Consider the following 27,381-nt stretch of genomic DNA (forward strand, 5'->3'; position numbering starts at 1 on the left):
CCGATAATATTAAATAAACACCCTTCCTTTTTTTCGTTTTGTTTATCAAAAAAAAATTGAAAAGATTATTTGTATTTGCAAATGACATTTCACCTTTTTTTTTATTTATTTACCTTATTTGTATAGTAAGCTGAATGTTGTCAGCATTAGAATTAAATCAGGATGCACAATGGTGACAACGTGGTTTCCAAATTTGTTTGTTCAAAAAACTGCGTGTTGTTTTATTACAGTTATAAAAATTCAGCATGCAACAAATGCATTTTTAATTTTCATTTTTGAAAATATCAAAAGGTATTGATTTCACTTTTATATAGTAGGAGTCTTCAAGGTGATCCCTGAAGTGATGAATTCTGATAACGTTTTTAATTCCCTGTAGTTTATTCCATTCAGAATTCTATTGTTTATACTTTTTTAAACTTAATTTTCGACAAATATTTTAAATCATACTTTTATGGAGTAAGTTATGTACCGTAGTTAACTCCCACAAGTTATTCCGAATTTTTAATCCTTAGAAATAAATATTAATTGACATTAACGTCATATCTATTCTAATAATGCAAAAGATTTCGGGTTGCGCTATTTGCCTATTTCATAACTTTAAAACAGTCTGCTCTGCGAATCAGAAATTTGAAAAGCAGGTGCAAAGAAAATTTTAGTTCCCGATCCTAAAATTTCTTTTAAAATTTCAGTTATTATATTTTTAAACGAACCTCTAGAGATACTTTACCAGTAACCTTCATCAGAGTCTAAGCACAGAATGACAGAAGAAAGCTCAAGACAAACAAGTAGGAAAAAAAAGCTGTTTAACCCAAACTGAAGAGAAACTCTTTTACTGTAAAATTCATTAACAAAATCTGTCTGGCTTCCTGAAAAACTATAAAATATTGTTTTAGAAATGATGATGGCAGAACTTTTCATGACTCATAACTCTGGTCATCAAAACGTTGTAGTTGCAAATAGGGGTGTTGTTTTAAAAACATTGATCGAGTATTTTCCCCCTCATCAGTGAAAACTGTTAACGAACTTTGAAACTGTTTTTGAAATTCGGCGAGAATTAAACTACTTATTTCTTGAACAGAACGCACCACTTATCTGATTTTCTTTCTGTTATTCTGTAATTTCTGTAATTCTTTCTTATTTCCTAAAATTAATTTTTCATCTGTTTATTGAAAATAATACATATTTAACTATATAACCATAAAGGAGTTTAATTCAACGAAAACCGTCTTGAAAACTATTTAGCTTTCATCGTGTATTCATTAGAAGCAAGGTGTTTCTAATTTAGTGTCACATTTTGAAATTTCAAAACTCTTAATAGAATTTAATCCACTTCGGTCATATTTTCAGGTATATATTCCCTTTGCCAGTCATGCTAAAAAAATATGTAAGCAAATGATAATAAAACTAAGTAGTTATAATAAAAATATGTAGTTATAATAAAAATAAGTAATTATAATAGAATAAGTAACAATAAAAATAAGTAATAATAATAAAAATATGTCATAATAAGGAAAATAAGTAATAACAAAAAAAGTGTATTAAGAGGTGATATTAAAAAGTAAAATCTGTGATTCAACTATTTCATAGAATATATGTTATTTCCTAAAATAATTGATTAAATTAGATAAATTATAATAGTAACTGCGGAATCTCGTATCTAGTTTTACAAAACATCAACTTACACCACAAGATATTTAAACAGTTAAATGAATTTTGTAATAAATTAATATTTTTAACATTCTGAGTTTTTCTATTCTTAGAAAACATACTTATTTGAAATTTTCTTTAATAGAAATTCTCAAACTAAATAATTTCCTATATTCGCTAGCTATTAAATTAATTGAATTTCTAATTAGAATAACTAGTTGAGTCGTGAAATAGCTGGTAGATTGAATTTTTCAAGTGGCTGTAGATACATCACATTAGCTACTTTATTTCCTACAATTCTAACTAATTAAGAAATTCAAAAAAATGTACTTATACAATTCATGGGATAACTATATACTGTGTAAAGCAGTTGTGGAAGTAAGATAAATTCTATAATGAAACTCCGGTGAAGTAAATACAATTCTCTATGTCAATAACAAGAAAAAAGGAAAAAATGAAAAAAAATAATCAGAGAAGAAAAATAAATAGAAAAAAATGAACAACCTTAGCCAACTAAAGGTGTTCGTTTCATCGAATTCTGTCATAGATAAAATTCTGGTGGAGGAGTAATGTGGCGTAACTACCACTAATACTATTATTAAATACCAATCCCCTAGTATATTACACATGTTAACTTGATTCTCTTTTGAAGTACCTCTTGATACACGATGGTTAACATGGCCGAAAGCATACTCTCCTAGTCATACTCCTACAGTTCAAGTAAAATGAGTTTCATCGTTTTTTACTCCACTGCCGAGCATATTATATAGAGTTAATGCTTTTTCAGCAGCTTTGCGTACAAACGGGAAAAAAAAACTAGACAATAAAAACTAGGTATTCCTAGAAATTGGCATAATTCAGTCACGCTAGATGGTTTGAGAAGATTTTCTAAAGCTACAATTTTTTCGGGTAAAGATGTTACGCCTTCGTTTTCAACTGACCTTTCAAAAAATACTTTACCATTTCAAAAAGTACATTTAGTTAAATTGATTTAAGTCATACTTTCATAAGCGTTCAAAAACTTCTCGAAGGTGTTCTAGATGCTCTTGGATAGAAGAGGAAGCTATCCAAATGTCATCTATATATTATAAAACAGTAATCCAAGATTTCCGAAATTCTGTCTAGCAATCTTTGCCTAATTCCTTAAACCGAAAATCAAGTAATTGAATTCTAATAAACTAAATAGCGTTATAATGGCAGCTTTCTACAGATATCTTTGTTATTTATAGGCCGGAAATAAAAAGCTTTTTTGGATCCAGTGCAGAGAATTCACATTTACTAATTTTTGTCAAAGAAATCAATCATATATGTCCTTTAATGGGTAATTATTAGTAGCCGTCTTGGCATTAAGAGCATGATAGTCACCTCAAACTGCAATTAAATTCCTGAAATTAGACTCATACTATTGAAGTAATCGAAACAATCAAGCAAAAAACGAAACACATAAATTGTTCTAAATAACTTAGAAAAAAAGACAAAGTTTCATATTAATTTGCATTAATTTGGCAAGAGTTAGCTATATTTAATTCATTGTACATTAAAAAATAACAGCTCTAACTGAGCTGCTAAGGTATAAAAAAATACTTAGTTTACTTAGTCTAAATTAGGCAGCATGAAATTTTCGCGGATTAATACTTGAATTATTGTCCATTTTAAAAGTATACATTACATTAGAACAAAACATTAGAAATTTTCAAACCTAACTTAATGAAAGATTCAAAATTTTATTCTTTATAGTTTAGGTTACTTAATTAAAATGAGTGTTACTACATGGAGAAACACGTATGAACTAAGCTTCCCCAATATGGTAAAATTTATCATGTTTCTGACTCTCAGGAACACAAATCACTAAGTAATTTTTATCGAAGCGTTTAATTAATGATTTTGGTAGAATTAGAAAACAAAATATGCTCTTGTAATATGTGATAAAAATTAGTAAATGTAGTAAAATTTGGTAACTTTATCATATCTTAGACTATGGTCTAAAAACCATTCATTGAGTTAAATTTACTTTTCAGAATTGTATTTTATAGTAAATGCTTAGTAAAAAGAACTATAATTTTGAAAATTAGAATTTCTGGCAACTTGTTACCATATGAACGAAAAAATTGCCAAATGAATGGCTTAAATATTTCGGTTCTTATTGCCCGAACGATGGCCATTTTACCAGATATGTCATTAACATGCAGTTCAGCACATCTACCAGAATTTTTTACTGCATGTAACTGAGATATATTGTATATATGTTAGCGGCAAAATATGAAACGCCGTCATTATATATAGTGCCTAGGCCTTATACATAATGCCTGACGTTTGTATGCAAAGTATGAAATATGAGAAGTATTACATGCTTTCCCTAGGCATTATACATAATGCCGGATGTTATTTAGGAAAAGTATGAAATAAACGTCCTGATGAGGTTATTATGTAAATGATGTGCATGTTACTGTGAATGACCAAAATCAGATGTTGTTGACTTTCACTGGTGAATGTTGACAATCTTATAGTCGCTTTGGTGAATGTCCAAAATATTTATTACATCCGATTTGATATTAATTTATTCATGGATATAATTACATTTATACGATATTTTAATGCTTACTGACGATAGATTAGAAGAAACATCAGTGTATGGAGTATCAGGCAAATGTACACAGGGCAGTGGCACTTGACCTTAAAAAAACATCAGTATAGGGTATACCGGGCAAATGTATACCGGGCAATGGCACTTGACCTTAAAAAAATATCAGTGTGGGGGATACCGGGCAAAGGTATACCGGTCAGTGGCACTTAACTAGACCTAGTATGACTAGACCTTTGGTAAATGTGCGAAATATATACTAGGTCACCTACGAGAACTTATACTTGAAACGCTTGGTTTATTCGAAATAGAATGGAAAGAACAGTTGCTAACTCAAAGAAAATCCATGTTTCAACAACCAATCAGGATCAAGATACTCACACTACATCACTTGCAGATATCCCATTAAATGCATTAATTGCTATTAAAAGAATAACCAGTTCTTCTGTTTATATTTATCAAATGTTAAAAGAAAATTATCTGTGAAAGTTATCTCAGAAATCAATGTTAATTTTACAATTATGTACATGGTTTTAAAATTTTGTTCTCTACCAAGCTAAAAAGTTTTAATTTCCTTAGTCTTTTTGCATGGTTTAAAATATCGGTGTGACAATTTTTATTACCTGAGGGATAAAACTAAAAAGTTACACTAAAAAATTAAATGAAACTTAATAAAGGACGCTAAGACAAACATTAGAAAAAGAAATTTATATTGATAAAATAGAACAAAAACTATAGTTTCAGTAACTTAATTTTTATTGTACAGTTTCTAAACTGCAGTTATAAAAATTAGAACAAAAAATATTTTTTATTAATTTGATGTTAAGGAATTTTTTCCATCTTAAACTATTTAGGTTTCGTTCTAAAGACTTTTAATGAAATTCTCAAGTGAACATTCTGTTTCCTAACTGAAATCTAATTCATTCATAAAGAAAGCAGCTTCTTTTGGCAAATCTCTGCACAATGTGTGCTTAAATTTGTTGATTTTTAAGGCTTGCGACGTTAATTCTTTTGCTGTTTCTCCACAGTCTTCTGATATTACGTCAGTTAGGCACTTCGCCAACTGGAGATCATAACTAAAAAATAAAAAGACGTACAAAGTAATGTTCTATTTTGATACTAGCAGTAAAAATTCATCATGAAAAAGTAAATAAAAAATAGCGAAAATAAAGCAGACATAATGACGCACTAACAGACGTACTAAGTAGTGGATGATATACATTATAAAGTTCCGATTCTATAAACAAGAAATTTTCTGAGTGTCGAACACAAAAGAACAAATCTCAGTTCGTACAAAAAGAGAAGTTGGCTCATAGCATAATAGACATTGATTCATAAGATAAAAGACGTTGACTTATTCTGTGATACGCCACGGAGGAAGGTTCTTCTTTTTAGAAACGAAACTAAAGTAAGTCTGATTTTGTGCGTCTATTTGAGTTTTATTCGTATTGTGTAGAGATATCCATGTATAGTGATATCGTAATCCATTATACTCTAATTCAATCACTATATACCCTAATTATCCTAATTTCATTTGCAAAAATAAATGTTATGCCAGAATATGCAAGAATGACTATTCTGTGTTTCGTATAGTAGGAGATGTTGGCTCATTCTTTCCTCTGATTTTGAGAAAGGATCCTGTTTATAGAAAAGAAATTACAGTATTTCTGATTTTCTGCTCCTATTTGAGCTTTATTCGAGTTACTTAGGTACATTCATGTGTTGCAATATCCTAATTCATTGTATTCTAATTCAATATGTATCCAAATTATCCATACTTCACATGCAAAAGTTAATCAGAATATGCGAGAATGACTGCTCTGCGTCTCGTATAATAGTAGATGTTAAAGAAACAGTGAATGATTATTCTGTATTAGTTCATGAAATAATGAACGTTAACTCATAATTTAACAAGCATTATGATTTTTTTAAAAATGAGTGAGTATATACTTACAAACAGGACCTAACATTATAATCTTCCGGATATCGTTGATTGTATTCCAGTTCATACATCTCTTTATTTTTTATTTCATCAAAACAATTGAAAACTCTGTCTTTAGCACCTTTTTCATAATTCTGATAAAATTTATTGAAACATTTCCCTTTATCTGATAATGCTGCAACATTAAAATATCAAGTTACAAAATTTTTATTCAAATGCATGTAAAGCATTCATTTGGATAAATTCAATTTTTCACATCCATGTAAAGATAAAATTGTTTTAATTTTTATCTTGCATGATAATTGAACTCATGACCCTTTACAGGTTTCATGAATATGAAATTCTATTGCTTAATAATAAATAATTTTTCTTTAAGTCTGCTGTCTGTTTATTTAAATATATATTTTTTATCTCTAAGAGGAGTTATATCTACATTTGCTTGCATAACATGTTTATGAATATCTTTAATTAGATAATACTTGAACTTATAGCCCCGCAAAAACAGTAAAATATGAGCAGAACAAGTCGTCACTGGAATTCGAACCAGGGTCATCTCACTGGAAGGCGAACGCTCAATCTCTGCAGCAAATTAAAAAAGTAATGTTTATTTCTTTTTTGCTTACTTAAAAAGTTATTTATAAATTTAAGGCCTCGTCACACTCCATTCTAGGTCTCATGAATCTAGTGAATTGAATTTATTGATTTAGAAAATTTCAGTCTAGAGTCTTCTGTAAACTGGAATTTACTTTTAAAAAATTCAATACTGAACTTTGGAGTTTTTCGTGAATTAGAACTTAGCCAGATAATTTTAATCCCTTAATTTTTGGATCAATATTTCAAGAAAAAAATTCATTTTTAATTCGTATATTATGCGTTATAAGAACAAAAAAAAGAAGAGGTCATTTTCCAAAACCTAATAAATCATATAAAATTCTAAAATCAAAATGAAATTAAGACAGAGTATATTAAACATTGAAGTATGACTGAATGAAAAAGTAATAGCTAATATTATGGGTTCTAAGTGAGGAACAAAAAAAGATGGGATCATTTTCGGAAAACTAATATATTATAAAATATTCTGAAATAAAGATGAAATAAAAAGACAATATGTGAAACATCGTGCTTGGAATATAATGTTAATATTCTTACTATGGAACAAAACGGAATTTTCGTCACAAAATGTAGTCAGAGCTTCTAAATCTTCATGGGGATACAATCCCCATATTTCCTCCCCGCATTTTTCTTCGTAATCAATTAAACACTCTTTGTACTTTATATGAGCTCTGAAAATAAAAATAAAAATATAAAAAAATTCTACTCTACAATTGTATTGCTCTAAATGTTTCCTTTGTTCAAATGCTTTCAGAACCACCACATATTAATTTAGATTTGAAGCATTTTACAAAATTTGTTTATAAAGTCTCAAATCCATGTTTAACTACTCCAATCGAGAAATCATTACTTTTTTTTAACCATTTTTAAAAATTTTGATTGAACAAAATAACACAATGCTGATATATTTTTAATTGTTTTAAAGCCTCTTACATCTAATGCTTCCTATTTCTTAGAGATCAAGATATATTGAAGAACAAATGTTAATGAAATTATGAAATAAAAATCTCGTCTAAGCGTCCTGTTAGGAAAGTTTAGAGGTGAGTATATTACAAACAATATCCTTACACTACGTGCACCACTCATATACAGTATAGCTATTCCCCAGGAATTCCTCGAAAGGAAAGGTTCCAGACCCTTTACACCATAAGAGACACAGCAACAAATTTTTCTTAATTAATTTTCTAAATTTCTTTTCAGATACTCCCTGGGTCGGTAATTATGATTGTTATTAAAGTCGGTAATTAAGGTTGTTTACTGAAAATTCTATCGCCATTTGAAAATTCAGTTCTTTTTTACTTCAAATATATGCCATTTCAATAACTTATCTGAGTTAGTAACATTAATTTATTTATATTATGTTAAAAGATTTACCTAGTTTTAACCAGCGCACGCTATGTTAGATCTGAAAATGTTTCAAAACGTCAATAAGAAGATGCGCCACGGTTTTATGAAGAAAAAAATGCTTGCGATTTAGCCTTTTACTAAACTATTCCAACATTACCTTGTCTGGGCTTATTAAAATTTTCAAATTTTTTTTAAGTAAGTTTACTCTAAGACTGAAAATTCGCCAAATGGGCAAGTTTTAAAGAAGTTCAATGGTTTTAAACATTTTAAGCTATATTTCCGCTTAAAAACTCAGATAATTCCTAACGGTGAGATCGAATATATACTTTAAAATACGAGCTTTTTCTCTAGAATATTTTTTCTGCTGCAGCAAATTAAAAAAATTCTTTTCGTTTTATTTTCTTATTGCAGTTGTTGGAAAAATAAAATGAAAATTTTAGAATTTCTCAGAAATCTTGCAGCCTTCTAAGATACTAAATGATCTAAGATTGCACAATGGAATCAATGTCATTCCTCTTCTCTTAGATTACTTTTGCAGTTCAATAAATCACTAATGATTATTTAAAAAATCTTTTATCTTACTTGCATCTTGTAGACAGATTAGCAGAATTTTCTGGAAAATCATGAAAGAAATCCCCTGGATTCTGACATAAACTTTTATAGTTACTTAAGCACAGATATTTGTTTGATCCATAACTGACTGAAATTTCTGAAATACAAAAATAAAAATATTAAGGGTGTGAATATTACAAAAACAATGAAAGTCATTTGCGAATTTTAATATTGTGGTGAACTATTGAAATTGTCCTTCATTTATTACTGAGTAAGATAAATTTAAACAATTGAGCATTTCTGTTCAATATGAGTAAGGGCAAAGTATGAGATTTTATTGGATAATTTTGAACCTGGGGGAAAGTAATTCTTTTTAATTTTAATTTTGATTCAGTAATAAAATTTCCTTAAAAAACTGTGAAGGAGTGCATCTTCAAAACTGCTAGAATATGGTAAAATAGCTCAATGGGAAAATCTAATATAATTTTTACTAGAGCGGTTTTTTCTAAAGTGGTCGTAATTAAAATTATAATTTTGCGAAACAGGATTTCTGGTAAACTCGCTACCATATGAACGAAAAAGTTACCAGTTAAATAGCTTAAACATTGTATATATTTGTTTTATTACCAAAATTAAGGTTTTTTCTACCAGAAATGTCTTTATCATACAATACAGTAATTTTATCAGTCATTTTTTATTCGTAAAATTGATGTATTTTAATATCTTCTACGTGCTTTTCAGGAAACTTTAAGAGAGAAATGTTCGTAAACAAATAATAAGTGAGGGATATTAGATTTTTTTTTTAATCTACGTACTTTATTTGAATTATGATAAATACATTATCACAATTTTTAAGTAAGAAAAAAGTTTTTAACTTCAACGATGTGAAAAGTAATTTAGTTTTGTTTTTAAACTAAACTCAGTGGCGTGACAGCCCATAGAGGGCCAAGGCCTACTGTGCCCATCTCAGTTTTCTTGACCTTGGGCTCTGGGGTGCAGGAGCAGATGTTCCGGTCAGGCTGTCAGCCGAACGCGGAGTCCCCGTTGTTTAGTTCCCAAGCATGCTTGTCACTTATTTTTCGACCCACAGAAGGGCTGAAAGGAAGAACCAACCTTGCCCGGCTCGAGGATCAAACCTAGGACCTGTGGCATCAGAGCGCGAAGCGCTTTCACTTAGACAACGGGAGTCAGTTTTGTTTTTAACTTAACTTAACTTTCGACAATTTATCGCTAAAGTTTTTATTTTTTAACCTAATTTTCGACAATTCATCCCCAATGCTTTTGTACTTTAATTTAATTCTCCACAATTTATCCCCAATGTTTTTCTTTTTAAACGTAATTCTTTCCAATTTATTGAAGTTTTTATTTTTAACTCAATTTTCGATAATATATACCTAAAGAATTTATTTTTTCATATAATTCTCGCTAATTAATCCCTGAAGTTTTATTTTTTTAACATAATTCTCGACAATTTATCCCTATTGTTTTTATTTTTTTACCTAATTCTCAAAAATATATCACTGAAGTTTTTATTTTTTTAACTTATTTCTCAATAATTTATCCTAATATTTTTATTTTTAATTTAATTCTCGACAATTTATCAATATTTCTTTCATTTTTTAATTCAATTCTCAACAATGTCTTTTTTATAAAATAAAAAAAAAATATTAAAAAAAGTTTAAAAAAATATGCATTGTAAAATTCAGGTTTGAAAATGGTACTACCAACATGGCGGAGACATGTAAAATGCCAAATCGGACAAGTGTTTTTTTCTTACATGGCCAGCTGCTCATTCTACTTTATTACCAGAATTATTACAAAATTATAATTAATCACCAACTCAAGTATTTCCGAAAAAGTCAGATATGCTGTATAAGGTGGAAACGCAGAGGAAAAACAATATTTAGAAGCCCCAATGTTGCTGAAATCATTCTCTAAACAAGATGTACTAAACGATAGTAGCTAATTATTTTATTCCTCTGGTCACGCTTATTGCTAAATTCAATTCGCAATTTTTAAGCTTAAATGCGACTGCCGTAATTGAAAATTGGTTATTTTACCCGAAAGGAATAAGGCACATTGAATGGCATGGTAACTCTTATTACTACTGGCAGCAGGACTTTTTCGCTAATAATGTTCTGCTTTATTCCTTATTATCATTCGATTAATACAACTAATCAGCAAAAACAATTCATCAGCGCAGCAGGTAAATATTTTGGGACTCTGTGAGCGCATATTAAAGGTGATGTTTTCAAAAACATTGCTTTGAAAGAAAAAAAAATTTAAAAATAATTTGGTTTTTTAGAAGCAAAACAATAAAGCGAGATTCAAGATAAAGTAATGTTTGTTCTCATACCTTCAAAGAGAGTCACAAATTCGTCCTCTGTAGTTTCAGGACTGAAATCGAGTTCGTTATCTTTCATCTTTTTTAAAGCTGTTTCTTTGTTATCCAAACAAAAAGCGTTCCAGAATCCAATTCCATTCAGAAAATGCAGACCTAATTCTGTAGCCATTTTTCCACATATTCTCGACATTTTATCAATTAAACAGTAGTTGTGATATCAATACTAAAATGCAATAAAAAAGTAGTTTGAATTTAAACTGGTTAATAAAAACAGGTTTTATTAACTCAAATTAAAATAAATATTGATTGATGTAAGTATGCGATGAAAGAGTGATTTAAAAATAGTTCGTGTGAGTCCGATAAAACCGAAACAGTTTTACGTAATTTCTCTTGCACTAAATACCGCTCTGAAGAGGCTTGATTTTGCATTTATACATGGTTCTCGCATTTAATGAAGCTGCTTTATTGCTTTTAAATAAAAACAAATTAGAAATACCTGATTTTATTTCTTTAATAATATATTCTCCAATATTCAAGTACAAAAGAATAGTTGATTAGAACCATGTGAAATATAACGATGCGGTTACATTAAATTACTAAAAAAACATTTCAGGTTACGTATAAAACATGATTTCTTAAGTCTTGATAAAACATCAAGTTTCATAGCTCGTGTAAAAACACGTGCAAAATTGAATCTTAAATTGATTACGCCTTTTTTTTCCTGTCAAAAACTCGTTATTTATTTTCCGCAAATCATGTTTTATACGTTAACGAAATGCTTTAAAATAATTTAAAATTTCTGACGAAGTAGCAAGCTAGAATACAGGCTAGTGTCAAGCATATGTTTTGATACTTGATACTATGTGTTAAAATATTATGTTAATAATTTCACTTCTAACTGTAGTGTTAATTACAATAAATGGTTACAAAAATTAGGATTGCAACTTTTTTATATTTGTTGGTTATGGCTCACAAAAGCCAGCACATTTATTTCATTTTAAACGTTGCTCTAACAGCAAATTAAAGAAATATACATAGTTTGAAATGACTGTTTGAAAAAAGAAATATAGATCAGAAAACTGTCATAGCTTAACTTGCACCTTATAAAATACATGATAATTTAAATCCGTTTCTAAACAACAATAATACCTGTACTTAATATGTGAACTAAGTTTAGTAATTTTTAAATTAAGCAAAATTAAAATAACTAAGCAATAAACTAACAACTTGTTTGAGAAAACTTCAAAATTAATAATTAAATCAATAAGAACTTTAATATATGAAATAAATGCAAGAACATAGGAATTTTCTTTATTAAATATGAGAAAACATTGTGATCGAACACATTTTCAGTTTGTTAAAGGGAGCGGCTTCAGTTAAAATTATAAAGTTATCAAATAAGAGATAAGATATCGCTTGTTCAAAACTAAAGCGACACATCTGCAACGTATTATGTTTGCAGATGTGTCGTTTTAATTTTGCACCAGCAGTAGGTTTCTAACTGATGTGCAATTTCCTGCGGGAAATTTCGGAAACTTCAAGATAATATCACCAAATAACTATTCAATGTTAAAGTGTAAACTTTAGAAAGAATGAGACTTTCTACTTGACTCTCTCAAGTCCTTCTTTTGAAATCATGAAATACTTACTAGCACTGAAAAAGTTCATCAGGCCCACTTGATAAAAGGCGATTAGTCTTATTAACTTTATCAGGTGAGCATTTCTCTCTGGTCTCTTCAATACCAACAAAATTGTCGTAGCAACTGCCGTATTTTACGGCTCCTTAAAATCAAAGGAATGTTATACACATATATATATATATATATATATATATATATATATATATATATATATATATATATATATATATATATATATATATATATATATATATATATATATATATATATATATATATATATATATATATATATGGGTCATTCTCACTAAAAGGTGATTTTTTAAGTCCCTGAGTAATAAATATTAGGAAATACAGCAGATTTCTTAATATTTTTCTTTATCATTTTTCCTGAAGTCCTTAACTAACAAATCATATGCATTTCTGCTAAATGTATTTAATATTTCATTCTTATTTTTTAATAAACATGAATTAAATAATAATTATTAATGCCACATTATTGTGTATTAATAATAATTATTAATTACACAAAATAATTTTTAATGCCTGTTAAACAATTTAAATGTTATTTTAAAGATTTTTGTAGTTTTACCTAGTTAAATGTTTATAGTAACTTTTTATTTAATATTTTTAAAAAAAAAATTATTTTTATAAAATAAATGACTAGTAAACTTTGTCCCTCAAAAATGATGTCTCCTAATATAATGCAATAAAGGGCAGCATATAATATGTATATAAATATGCAATAAAGGGCAGCATTGGCGAAATTCCTATAAGACAGCTGCTGGGAGGGGTAACCATTCCATTTTCTAATGTTAAATATCAGTTGTTTTTGTTCTCTTTGGTGTCAGTTTTGGATTGTTGTGTTCAACTGGGGTTTGGCAAAGTTCTCACCGTATACTCCGTGGACATCATAAAGACGGTAAGAGAAAATTATTTTATTTTTGATAGATGAATTTTAGTCTGCAAAAATAGTATATTTAACAAAAAGAACTGCCCCATTTTTGTAACTTTAAAATTAAAAATCAGAAAAATTCAAGAACTAGTTTTTGTCTCCTCCACGGAGGAGAAGACACAGTCAATGTGTTAGATAACCATAATACAATTTTAATAATTAAAAAACTATTTTCTTTTAATTGATATTTTTTAAAATGGAACAAATGTTTTAATTTGTTTCTATTTTTAAAGAAAATCAATTAAGTTTAACTTTTTCTTATCAGAGAAGTAAATATTGGCAAATTTTCAAATGGCAGAATTTAAAATATTTTAAATCTTGTAAAAAATAAAATAGAAAACTTGACCATTATTATAAGGACATATAAGAAAAATAAATAAAGGCATTTATGTAATTTTTATCATTTTTTTAATTACTTTAATTTAAGAAATTTTTTTAGTCAATAGATATACCTTTTCAGTGAGAATGACCCATATATATATATATATATATATATATATATATATATATATATATATATATATATATATATATATATATATATATATATATATATATATATATATATATATATACACACTGAATAGGAAATCTTTGTTACAGATTATCGGATATATGGTCAAGTTTCAAAAATCGTTACCGCTTATAAGGTCATTTTTATCTGAGGCGAGGGAAGCTCCTTTCTAACAAAAGCCTGTTTAACTTCCTTACAAGGCAATTACCCCTCTCGAGTTCTAGGAAAATGTTGCAGTCAACGAACAAGCTACAATTTCTGAAATTGTTTCACAAGTTGTGGACAATGACAATGATCTTGAGACAGTAGCTGTAACCCAAGTAGAAGCCTTCAATGCAATAAATGTCATGCGAAATTATTTTACAAACCATGAGGGAGATGAGGAGCATTTTGAAAAGTTACAAAATCCAGAAAACGTCCGAAAAATGAAACCAAAAATGAGACAGACCTACATAAAAGATTATTTTAAATAAGGTAAGATGTAATGTATGTATGTACACTTTGAGGAAATTTGTAAACAGCTTTATTTTAAATTAAAACTTTTTTTTGAAAATCTAACTTTCTTTAATTCTTTACTAATTCTGTTAAAATTTATTAACTTAAATATTTAATTAATGGCCGATCGTTTTCGTTTGTATTACCATTTTTAAAAAGTCATAATGTGTACTATTTATTGGCTTAGTTACGAACTGCTAATGAATCGGCTAACATGTCACCCCGCCTATAAGGTCACTTTTGCGATGTCCCTTAGGGTGACCTACTTCACGTATATATGACTGACTGTGTATATATATATATATATATATATATATATATATATATATATATATATATATATATATATATATATATATATATATATATATATATATATATATATATATATATATATATATATATATATATATATATATATATATATATATATATATATATATATATATATGCAAAGGATTACAGTCCCGCAGTGGACTGATCGTTAAGACACGGTTCCCATCAGATCACCGAAGTCAAGCATCACTGGCTACGGTCAGTGTGCGGGTGGGTGACCACTTGGATCAGTCTGCGTAGGGACGAAGGGTGTGCGGTATTGGTCCTCGTTAAACTGTGCTACCGTAAAGTGCTCGATTTCGTGCGCAGGTCGTCGGGCTACCGAAGCGGGAGTGCCATCCCTTCCGCAGAGGATCAAAATTGTGATGGCATGTCTTCGGATCATTCTCCGGCCAGGAGTTTCCTTGTCTTCTAGATTGGTTCAAAATTACAAGGCTACGGCGTTGAACATAAGTAGTCGTAAACCCAAAAATTGGGTCGACTGTTCAACGGCGGTCATAAAATAAAATAAAATAGCCCATTGTGCAGCTCTAGTGCGACGTAAATTAAGAACAACAACAAAGGATTATAGACATATGAAAAAAGGAGCGAAAAGAAAAATAATAATTAAAGAAAATATCAAGCAACTGGGGAAAAAAAAGAAGAAAAAAAAAGGATAAAGTCTTTTTTTTAAAAAAAAAATCCGAAATTCAAAATTAAAATTCAAAATTTAAAAATAATATATATAATTTTTTCATCAACCCACAGGATTATATCCGTAAAAAAGAGTGCTTTCTGATATTGTATCAATATAGCCAAAGCAAAATATATCAATACAATAGTGTGAGGAGAACTCAAAAAAATTTTTACAAAAATTACAACAACTAAAATAGAACACAATAAGTAAAAATGACACGTAAAAACAGAAAATAAAATAAAAGAAAAAGAAAAAAGAGAATGAAACATAAACTATAAAGCGAGTAGTGAATTCAAATGCACTTACATGAACAGGAAATTTTTCAAGAATGATTTAAAATATTTTCCTAACAAGATTGTCAGATTGCAAAATCTGAAAATAAAAGCGCAAATTGAACGTAACTAGAGGAGTTTTGTTTTAAAGTGTCGTTCTTACAGCATTGCTGAAGTGCGCTTGATTTGTTAGTCACCAAGGATGGGCCCGAAAATGGATGTGCGCAACGCAATATTATACTGAATAATTTATAGAAATTGACCATAAATAATTTAAGAAAATATATATTCATTTAAGAAACAAATATAAAATGGAAAAGAGAAATGTGAATTACCTGTTTTGCACATAATTTTAGCCACGGATTTGTCCGAAATGGATTTGCACGTAGAAAAATTATACCAATTAACAAAGAAATCTTTCTAGTAAATAATTTTAGCAACGGATTTGCCCGAAATGGATTTGCACATGGAAAAATTATATAAATTAACAAACAAATAAAATTTCAGTAGATAATTTTAGCCACGGATTTGCAAGAAATGGATTTGCACATTGAAAAATTGTATAAATTAATAAAGAAATTTTTAGTAAATAATTTTATCCACGGATTGGCTCGAAATGGATTTGCACGTGGAAAAATTATACTAATTAACAAAGAAATTATTTAATAAATAATTTTGACCACAATATATTTAAAAATTTTATCCTTTTTTCCCCCAGATGTTTGATATTTTTTTATTATTATTTTTCTTTTCTCCCCTTTTTTCATATGTCTGTAATTTTCCTTTGTTTTATCTTCATTTTGAACTATATATATATATACATAAAACACAGAACTCTCCAGGATAGACCACATCTATGCAGCAAATTATTTTTGTTTATTAATTAACTTATACCCTGTTTCCTTATGGAGTATAAATCAATATTGTATAATGAAAAGAAGTTATGCACTTAACTGAAACACATATTAATAAAGCAAAACACATATTATGGTAAAACAAATAGTAAAGCAAAATTAAATACAGTTAAATTATTTTTCCTTGTTTTTCGTCGGAGAATTTAAGTTAAAAAAATTAAGATGAGCACGCTTTTAATAGTTCCTCTTATCAAAATAGTGGTTACTTTTCAGTGTTACTTATCATTTTTCAAAGACCCGTGAAACACCCGTGAAATTTCTGTATTATCTATAATAAAGCTGCACATTATTAGTGCAGTTCTAATAGGTTTGCAAATATATATCATAAACGAATGACTCCATCAATTTTGCTTTTCAGTACGTAACTTATTCCGTATTTTAATCAGTACTTACTACCAAAATTAATTAGGTAATTAAATATTTGGCTATTCGGGAATATATATATATATATATATATAAATTCGATAAATATTTTTATTAAAAAATTAACTTACCTTTAAACCAAGCAGACTCCTTCATGCAAAATGTATTGCAGGTTTTTAGAAGAGATTGCGCAAATTCTAAACTCGGACCAGATGTTGTTGGGCATATTTCTTTGTTATTAATTACACACTCAGCAAAATGCTTCAATTTTCTACAGAAAAAAAAAACAGAAAAATTTTTTTATTAATAAGAAATTTTTGGACTTCTTGCGTTTACTATCAAAAACGTTTACTGACAAAAACTTTTAAATATACGGGATGATGATTACTTCAGCGTATATCCTCAGAAATTGTCAAATAAAGGAAGAAAAATTAAAGAGTTTGCTAATTAAACTAGGCTAGCTTGGAAGAACATCCTTGATAATGTTAATATCGCTATTTTTAATAGTGATATGCCAAATTTAGTGAGTTTTGTTCATCAAACTTGCTTAAATATTAATTTTCAACTTTTTATATGCATGGTATTTTAAAAATGATTCTACCAATATAAACTACGCCGTTCGTTGAAAACACCTTATAAAACTGAGAATAAAATAAAATTAAATGAAGTTTTTTTTAAAAAGAAAGAGTTTTTTTTTCTTCTCTTTTCATAGGCTTCTTACGTGCATAGTTCTTCAAGTTCACTGTTACGCGTTGGGAATTTCAAGTCTTGGATGGGGATTCCACAAAATTCTACCACATTTTCAGGGCACTCGTCTTGTCCATCAACCAGAAAAACTGTAAGATAATGCAAAGTAAATAAACTAAATAAACTAAATAGGAAAGAAACAATGCGTGTTATTTCTTAACCACCTAAAATCCCATTTAAAATTTAAATCAAAAATAAAAAGGAAAGAGTATCACGATTCAATTTGGTCGTTAAAGAAGAAAAAACGATCTATATTATATAAAACGCTAATACGTAACTATGTATCAATAAAACCGATGATATTTCTTTTCTCGCGCTGGCAACAGTTTTCATTTTTAATTGATTGGATTCGGCGCGCAAGAGCACGTAGTGAGCATCATATGGCTAATCTATATTACATAAAACGCTAATACGTTTTAATTGATAGGCTTAAGCACGCAAGAGCATCATATGTCTAATCGGGTGAATTCTCACCGAATTATCAAAAAAATTCTCACAAAATTACCTTCATCGAAGCCGATGCTTTACTTCCGGCGTTCAGTACTATTTCATATTGTTTTATAACACATGGTTTTAGCCCTCTGGTGAAAAAGACTTTAAAACAAAACTTACAACAGTTACTTTTCTCAACAACTGAAATTTAGAATAGTGTGATTAAGAAAAATATGCGAACTGTTTGCAATTTCAAATTAATATTGAGGTGCACATGTTTAGAATTTTCTGCAGTGAAAAGTTTTCGGAACTTCAGTGTTCAAAAAAGTATACAAAAGCTAGACGTTAAGAACGTATCCAATAAGCGAGCAAAGCGAGCATCGGATTGCGAAGCAATCCGAAATGAACTATGAAAGTGTTAGAATATGAATTTCAATGAACAAGGTTCGAGTAAGAGTCAGAGATCACGAGTTCGAAAAACCTCTGAAGGAGGGAGTTCGAACATTTAAAAATAGTTTAAAGACAGAATTTGCATAGCATTAATTTTGAGTGTGTAAGTACCCTCATTATGCAACTGTTATATTGTATATATATGACAAATTAAGATTGGATTTGGAGTTTTGTTTCTTTTGATTTTCATGACTGTATGTATTGAATTCATGTTATGGAGAGGATTGTTTCTCCTTTATGATGTTTAAGTTAAGTTATGATGTTTCTTAATTAATAAAATTTATGATTAGTTAAAAGATGACTTTTTCATTATGCTTACTAAGCATTTTCCACAACGCACTGAACTCTGCCAGCAGAGTTCAGTGCGTTGTGGAAATAATTGATAATTCTCACCGAATTATCAATTCCTTTGATAATTCTCACCAAATTATCAAAAAAATTCTCACAAAATTATCTTCATCGAAGCCAATGCTTTACATCCGGCGTTCAGTACTATTTCATATTGTTTTATAACACATGGTTTTAGCCCTCTGGTGAAAAAGACTTTAAAACAAAACTTACAACAGTTACTTTTCTCAACAACTGAAATTTAGAATAGTGTGATTAAGAAAAATATGCGAACTGTTTGCAATTTCAAATTAATATTGAGGTGCACAGGTTTAGAATTTTCTGCAGTGAAAAGTTTTCGGAACTTCAGTGTTCAAAAAAGTATACAAAAGCTAGACGTTAAGAACGCATCCAGTGAGAAAGCAAAGCGAGCATCGGATTGCGAAGCAATCCGAAATGAACTATGAAAGCAGTTCCGGGGGTTGGCGAGCGCCAGCGAGCGGGGGGCGAAGCCTCCTAGTTGTTAGAAAAGCATTCAAACTTTTTTTCTAGTACCTTCTTCTTCAGTAAGGATTTGCTAGACTTTTTAGATATTTTTTCGTTTTCTCTTTGCTTAAAGATTAGGGAAACATTGCTATCACGAATTTTGACTACATGCTTCGTATGCAGACGGTATTTATTGGATATTTAAAATACTTTACGAACATTGAAAATCGTCATCTTTTAGCAAAATAGTACAAAAGGGTAAGTGCGCATTTTTTCCCCTGATTTTTGAACGTAAGAGAATCAGTGATTTCCAAAAAGGAAGGGAAATTTCCCTCGTGCTTTATTTGTAATTTAAGTATAACGACTTAGGATATGACTATTGCATAATTATTTTCTGTAACTGTAGTTGAACAGCCGACGCAATTTTTGGGTTTACGACTACAAATGTTCAATTCCGTAGCCTTGTAATTTTGAATTCAATCCGGAAGACAAGGGAATTCCTGGATTGGGAGAAATTTGATTTCGTGGAGGACTTTTTGATGGAAATAACCCGCTTTTGCGTAAAATTAAGGGAAAGACCATGAGAACCTCCCACGGTGAGCCTGACGGGAAAGAGACTCTAACCCATGAGCTGTCTATCACTGAGGATATTTTACGTCAGCATTGTGGTCAGTGTTAGCTAAATACTGACTTGTATCGACCAACCATCGCTAGGATTCCAGCCGGATTCACCTGATTCAAAGGCGAACGTTCTATCTCCTGTGTCATCGCGGCTCATTGCATAAATATAAAAGTCTTTATTACATGGATATTAAAAAACTTAATGCACTTCAAACGAAAATTATTAATAATTAAATTATCTATAATACAATAAATACAAATCATTTCAAATCTTTATGCATACTTTCAAATCGTCATTTTTCTCTCCCCTTAAAATCTGTTCATATTTATGAGTGAATATAAAAGAATGTAAAATGCATAAAAACATTTACTCACGTAGAACTAACAAATTATAAATCGAAATATATTGATGCAAAAATATACCAAATGCCGATATCACTCATAAATATATTTATGTGTGATTAGATATTTATAAAAGTTAATTTTCTAAAACAAAGTATAATATTTCTTTCGAAAAGCAATACAACTTATTACAGAAAAATATGTATTACTCACTAGAACTTAATAGTGCAATAAGATGCTGCAACCGCATATTTGGTTCCCAAAAAGAAATAACCTCCTTTATCACAATTATTTCCTGTCAAACTGATTCTTTAGTAAAAAGGAGAGCTTTTTGTAATGATAGTAAACGAAGGACAACGCTCACATAATAAGGAAAGTTTGCTATTATATTTCTCCGATCATATTAAATAAGCCTGCTTCCTTTTTTCCTTTTGCCTATTAAAAAAAGATAAAACTAAAAAGATTATTTTTATTTTCAAATAACATTTCAACTTTCTTTTTATTTATTTATACCTTGTTTGTATAGTAAGCTGAATGTTCTCAGATTTAAAATTAAATCAAGATGCACTCTGATAACAACGTGGTTTCCAGATTTGTTTGTTCAAAACACTGCGTGTTGTTTCATTGCAGTTATAAAAATACAGCATGCAACAAATACATTTTGATTTTTCGTTTTTGAAAAATATCAAAAAGTTTTGCGTTCACTTTTTTATTATATAGTTAGCCTACCTGATTTTCTTTCCAATCTGATTCCTAATTTGACCTATCTGATTTTCTTTCTGATTTTCTTTCTGTTATTCTGTGATTTTTGTTATTATTTTTAAATTTCGTTAAATTGATTTTTCAAATAGTCTATCTGTTTATAGACAATAATACATATTTAAATGTGTAACCATAAATGAGATTAATTAAACGAAAACTGTTTTGCTATTAATTAATATATGAAAATTATTTTGCTCACTTCGTGTATCAATAAGAAGGAAGGTGATTCTAATTTAATGTCGCATTTTGAAAATTTCAAAACTCTTAATAGAATTTCATTCACTTCGATCGTATTTACCGGGCAAGTATATTCTCCCTTTTCCAGTCATGCTAACAGACAATTTAAACAAATGATAATAAAAACAAGTATTTATATTAAAAATAAGTAGTTATAATAAAAATAATCTTTTATAATAAAAACTAGTTGTTATAATAAAAATAAGTAATTATAATAAAAATAAGTAATTCTCAGAAAAATATGTCATAATAATGAAAATAAATAATAACAAGGTAAATATATTAAGATCTGATATTAAAAAGCAAAATCTGTGATTCAGATATAAATTTTTTTAAATAGCTTAAACAAAAAGACAAAGTTTTATATTAATTTGAATTCATTAAGCAAGGAGTTATTTATTTTTTATTCATTATAAATAAAAAAGTAACAGCTCTAATTGAGCTGATGAGGTAAAAAAATGCTTAGTTTACTTGGTCTAAATTGGACAGTGTGAAATTTTTGTGGATTTAAACTTGACTTATTGTCCATTTTAAAAGTATAACCATCGAACAAAGCATTAGAAATTTTCAAACCTAACTTAATGAAAGATTCAAATTTGTATTCTTAATAACTTTGGTTACTTAATTAAAATGAGTGTTATTACATGGAGAAGCAAGTATAGACTAAGCTTCCCCAATATGGTAAAATTTATCATGTTTCTGACTCTCAGGGAACACATATCACTAAGTAATTTTCATCGAAGCATTATGATTTTGGCAGTATTAGCAATAAAATATGCATTTATAACATGTGATAAGTTTTAGTAAATGCGGTAAAAGTTTGAAATTTTATCATGATATCTTAGACTATGGTATAAAAATCATTCATTCAGTTAAATTTACTTCTCAGTTTTGTATTTTATAGTAAATGCTTAGTAAAAAAAACTATAATTTTGAAAATCTGAATTTCTGGTAACTTGTTACCATATGAACAACCAAATGAATGGTTTATATATATATTGGTTCTTATTGCCCGAACTATGATCATTTTACCAGATATGACATTAAAATGCAGTGCAGTACTTCTACCAGAATTTTTTTACTCCATGTAACTGAGATATAAATATTTTAAAACACGATAAAGGTTAATTTGTTGAATCTGTGAATATTACTACTCAATCAAACCGTAATTCAAGAAATATTTACGATTTTGGAACACTACGAAGAAGCTACTTTCAGGAACATTATATAAATTATCAAAGAAATGAAAACAATTATTGTAAATTTATTTGTTTTAAACATATTTACTGAACACCTTTACATTTATAAAAACTGCAATACATATTTTCTGATATTTTTTTAAAGATTTTTCCAATTTAATTTTTTACCCTTTTATTATTTAATTTTTCGAGTAAATGATGTTTTTATTACCAAACCTCAAATGTGTACAACACAAAATGAAGAGGACTCTAGCTAATTAGAAGTCTGTCGAATATATGGTAAATAAAGTAGGTGAAACTTATTGATTAGAAATGTTCTAATTTGAATAGGAAAAGAAACAAAAGCAGATAAAGCCATTTGCCTTTAGAGCTGATTTTAATAATATAAACATACTTGTCACTCAATTTTCAATAATTAACCAAGGTTTAGAAATGAATGAGTTCTCTAATATTATTTCAAGTGCCAATATTAGTTCATTTATATTCTCTCTTAAAAATTGAGTTCAGTTCATTTTGCATAAAATCATAAAAATTTTCTAAATTGTTTTTGATAAATGCCAAAAATAAAATCACAGCTAAAATCAAAATTAGTTTTAACTGTTTTAAATACATTAGAAAAATGTCAATACTATTTAATAAATTTCCAGTTTTATTAAAAAATGTTGTAGTTTTAAATTTAACGATCTATAACTCATGTAGTAGTTCCAGCATCTGCTAAGCTACGGTGATATAAAAAAGGGCTTAGTAAAAAATACCTCAGAGTGGTAAAAATAAATATGTAATTAATTAAACATATACTCCAATAAAATTGAACTCATTAAAAGAAATTTTACTAGTATTATTTAAGTATTACAAAGCAAATATTTAAAGTTTAAAAATTATGCTTACACCATTTTAATTCCTTTCAGATTAATATATTTAATGACAGCATCCAGCTAATTTGACTAATGCCTTTAAAGAAAATTCATAAATTAAAGACTTGCCACAAATTTTTCACTTTTCCCAAAGCTAGCAATTTTAGAATAAGTAGAAACACAGGTCCTAAGAATAAAACAAAAGAGATACTGTTTCGCAAATTTCTGTATTTCTCATAGTTTAGTTTACATATTAATTGGAAAAGTATTATATTTAAGAAAAATTCAAATTTTTTTGTTAAGGCAAAGAATCATGCCACCAAATTTCGACGATAATTTTCGTTCAGATTTGCTAAAACTCCGTTTCTGGTAACCATGATAATCTTTGCTGTCTTTTCTTTTCTTGATGTCTCCTTCAGATTGCCACAACTTTGGTTTATACTTATTTTACGGGATCTGGGTTTATTTTCAAATAGACCTTAATCTTAAATCATCAAATATGAGAAGGACCTCTAATTTTAAGCTATTGATATTTTTTTCAATTATAAATTCTGTTTCTTATTGTTTCTTTGTCTTTTAAAAACTGTTCATAACGGTTGTCTTTTAGGTACGAAAACTGACAGAAAAACAAGAATTGTAATTGTTTGAATAATTTTGAAAGGCTCCTAAAATGTTATTGATTCTTCTATGTCATCGTTTGAAAGTTCTTATTTCACACATTTTTTTTAGCAAACTTCATTTTTGCCTTGAAAAACAAAATATCTGATTATTCATTACATTAATTCGTTACATTGTAGAATAGAAAAAGCTCTAAAATTAATCACTTTACACAATCGAGGCTTGTAGAATTCAAATATTAAGTACCAGTAAGGGACTTCTTTATATCACTTGCCTGTTATAAATTATCTAAATAAATTAAAAAATTTTATTCTCGATTCAAATAGGAAGCAATATTTAGTCCATACCTTAAGCAAAGTAACTTATTGAATCCGTAAGAAGACATTGCATACATAATTATTAATAGCATTCAAATAAAAATAGAACACACAATCACCAAATAGTCTTATTAAAAAAGTGAAATTTGTTCAAAATAGATATTTTCCCCAATATTTTTTTATATTTTTATCAATATGGCCATTAAACTCTTGAGATAAAAATTATTATGATTCTACCCATTCGTCGTTCGGTGCTAATATGAGGTCTTAAAAAATCTAGTACCTTGGTACCTATAGCTGTATTTGTATATGCTTATTACTACAAAATATATTGTCCATTGCTAGAATAAAACTATTAGTTATTACGGTTGCCAATTAAACATTCTGCTCTTACCATACTACTTTTACGTCTCATACCATACTACGTTTACGTTTACCATACTACTTTTACAGATAAGAACCCAAAATTCACCTTACGTGCATGAAGCAATTATTTAATTATTTAAATCCCTTTGTGGCTAATTGGATAGAAGGACTATTTGATTTCTAAGCACTTCATCACTCGAATATTGTAAATCCCTTCCAAGTCAACTAAAAATTTATATATATATATATATATATATATATATATATATATATATATATATATATATATATATATATATATATATATATATATATATATATATATATATATATATATATATATATATATATATATATATATATATATATATATATATATATATTCTGGTTATCTTTGATTTTTAAAAACAGAATGCTTCTAGTGCATATTTTATTATAATTTATTGTAATTTTATTATTTTATTTCGATCAATTTTTAAATTCCAAGTATCTCTGCTTCTTGATCAGCGGTGAAGTAAAATGTACGCGAACTGCATATGGAAAAACAAAATTTAGTGGTTAATAGTAAATTTTCTGTATTTTCTTTGCATTATCGTCAACTATATTAATGTTTATAAAATAACTTAAAGTTTCAAATTTAAATTTTCTAATGTATCTTTAATCTAAGGTATCTTAAGGTATAATTTAAATTTTCTATTTAAATTTCCACCATAGTTCAAGCAAACGTAGACAAGGATCAAGCAAATGTTGTAGGAGATGTAGACAAAGTGTCACATCAATGATTAAACAGCTAAGTTGAACTGAATATTTATATTTAAATTAAACTATTTTTTTAATTGATGATCAAAATATCAGTATAATGATTTCTTAAAATAGTGCATGAATATATTTATCAAAGAGTTTCAGTGTCTTAAAAGTCTTTTCCTTGCTTAATTAGAGCTCTGATTCGTCCTTTCATTTGTTTCAATCCTATGCTTGCTTAATTATTGCGTGCATTCAAATTTTAGTATTTTCTGTAAATTAAGTCTAATTTTTTTATTATTATTTTAAATTAAAAGACAGTCATTCTGTTGTTGTTGGGAAAAAAGGCAATTCCTTTAGTTTAAACAGATTCAAATCACACGGAGATACCAGGCATCGTAAGATTTGTGCTAGAGACGTACCGGGTAAGGGTTAAATCGGAGTTCGTGTTGCATGGCCTAAATGCTAGTCTTTGATTTGTAAAAGACAACGTGGATCTAGCTCTTCTAATTTTAGGATTCTGGTTATCTACATTTCCTATTTAATGTTACACTGATAGTTTCTGGAAAATAAAAAGTATAATGTTGAATTTCAAGCTTGTAAATAATATAATTTTATTGATAAAAATTTATGATAAAGTTTAAACTCTTAATTGAAAACGTAATATCATTTTCTATTAAGTAAAATAACAATTTTGCCATCGTCTACCTTCCATGCTATAAAGCAATAACCTCAGTTTAAGCAATCTGAAAACTCAAGGAGATACAAGATATTGCAAAATTTTGGGCTAGAGACGTGCAAGGTAAAGGTTTAATTGAATTGTGGGTTACATGGCCTACGGCTAGTAAACTGATCTTTGATTTGTAAAAGACAACATGGATCTAGTTCTTCTAATTTTTGGATTCTTGCTATTCCCATTTCCTATTTAACGTTACACTGATAGTTTCTGGAAAATAAAAAGCATAATGTTGAATTTTAAACTTGTAAATGATATAATTTTATTAACAAATTTTTTTGACAAAGTTTAAACTATTAATTGAAAACGTAATATCATTTTCTATTAAGTAAAATAACAATTTTGCCATCGTCTACCTTCCATGCTATAAAGCAATAACCTCAGTTTAAGCAATCTGAAAACTCAAGGAGATACAAGATATTGCAAAATTTTGGGCTAGAGACGTGCAAGGTAAAGGTTCAATTGAATTGTGGGTTACATGGCCTACGGCTAGTAAACTGATCTTTGATTTGTTAAACAAACATGGTTCCCGTGCATTTAGTTTTGCAATTTTGGTTATATCTGAATCTTGATTAACAAGAAGAAAAATGGTACTTGAATCTATATGAAATAAAAAGTGAATTAGAATGAATTCTCAAAGTGTTCATGGCATCATCGTTTGACTGAAATGTTTTGCTTCTGTGTCATATAATGTTTATAGCATAATTTAAAGTCGCAAGTTTAAAGTTTATATATAGTAATAATTCGATCAGTAATAATTCGAGCAGGAAAACAACAGCTCTCAAGTAGACCAGAGAAACCACAAAAAGATAGTACATCAGAAAAATCTCATTTTAAAGAAAAAATGCACCAAGTGGAGTTTTAGACAAAGTGTGATACTACAGAATAAAAAGCTTATTCGAACTTCAAATCTTATATTAAAATTTAACAATGTTTTAAGTACTTTTTACAATTAAT

The 27,381-nt window shown here is 28.3% G+C and overlaps 2 protein-coding genes and 1 long non-coding RNA gene across 3 annotated transcripts; 1 reads left to right on the forward strand and 2 right to left on the reverse strand.

Annotated features, from left to right (window-relative positions):
* Window positions 1-4,921: 4,921 nt before the first annotated feature.
* Window positions 4,922-11,225, reverse strand: LOC107454628 (uncharacterized). The gene is made up of 5 exons (XM_016071874.4): window positions 11,038-11,225; window positions 8,712-8,838; window positions 7,320-7,453; window positions 6,183-6,345; window positions 4,922-5,304 (listed from the first exon to the last, which is right to left on the reverse strand). Exons 1-5 carry the CDS (start codon window positions 11,213-11,215, stop codon window positions 5,133-5,135), a joined length of 774 nt encoding a protein of 257 aa, XP_015927360.1. The 5' UTR covers window positions 11,216-11,225; the 3' UTR covers window positions 4,922-5,132.
* Window positions 5,432-27,381, forward strand: LOC139426121 (uncharacterized). Its single transcript, XR_011637368.1, has 4 exons — window positions 5,432-5,636; window positions 6,662-6,767; window positions 7,739-7,822; window positions 27,177-27,381. It is a non-coding gene; the product is annotated as an uncharacterized LOC139426121 (long non-coding RNA).
* Window positions 11,115-20,960, reverse strand: LOC147814117 (uncharacterized). The gene is made up of 5 exons (XM_087159856.1): window positions 20,808-20,960; window positions 17,911-18,025; window positions 17,321-17,460; window positions 12,675-12,807; window positions 11,115-11,248 (listed from the first exon to the last, which is right to left on the reverse strand). Exons 1-5 carry the CDS (start codon window positions 20,842-20,844, stop codon window positions 11,224-11,226), a joined length of 450 nt encoding a protein of 149 aa, XP_087015982.1. The 5' UTR covers window positions 20,845-20,960; the 3' UTR covers window positions 11,115-11,223.

Source organism: Parasteatoda tepidariorum, chromosome 3, assembly GCF_982258835.1.
Source record: "Parasteatoda tepidariorum strain Cologne lab strain chromosome 3, Ptep-v5.0, whole genome shotgun sequence".
Taxonomy (NCBI): domain Eukaryota; kingdom Metazoa; phylum Arthropoda; class Arachnida; order Araneae; family Theridiidae; genus Parasteatoda; species Parasteatoda tepidariorum.

Coding starts and splice junctions, on each gene's coding strand:
- LOC147814117 (XM_087159856.1), bottom strand. CDS start 20,844: ATGCGGTTGCAGCATCTTATTGCACTATTAAGTTCTA. Junction 18,026..20,807: donor TATTGCACTATTAAGTTCTA/GTGAGTAATACA, acceptor ATTATCTTACAG/TTTTTCTGGTTGATGGACAA. Junction 17,461..17,910: donor GAACTTGAAGAACTATGCAC/GTAAGAAGCCTA, acceptor TTTTTTCTGTAG/AAAATTGAAGCATTTTGCTG.
- LOC107454628 (XM_016071874.4), bottom strand. CDS start 11,215: ATGTCGAGAATATGTGGAAAAATGGCTACAGAATTAGGTCTGCATTTT. Junction 7,454..8,711: donor AATCTGTCTACAAGATGCAA/GTAAGATAAAAG, acceptor TTTTATTTTCAG/AGCTCATATAAAGTACAAAG. Junction 6,346..7,319: donor AAATTCCGTTTTGTTCCATA/GTAAGAATATTA, acceptor TTAATGTTGCAG/CATTATCAGATAAAGGGAAA.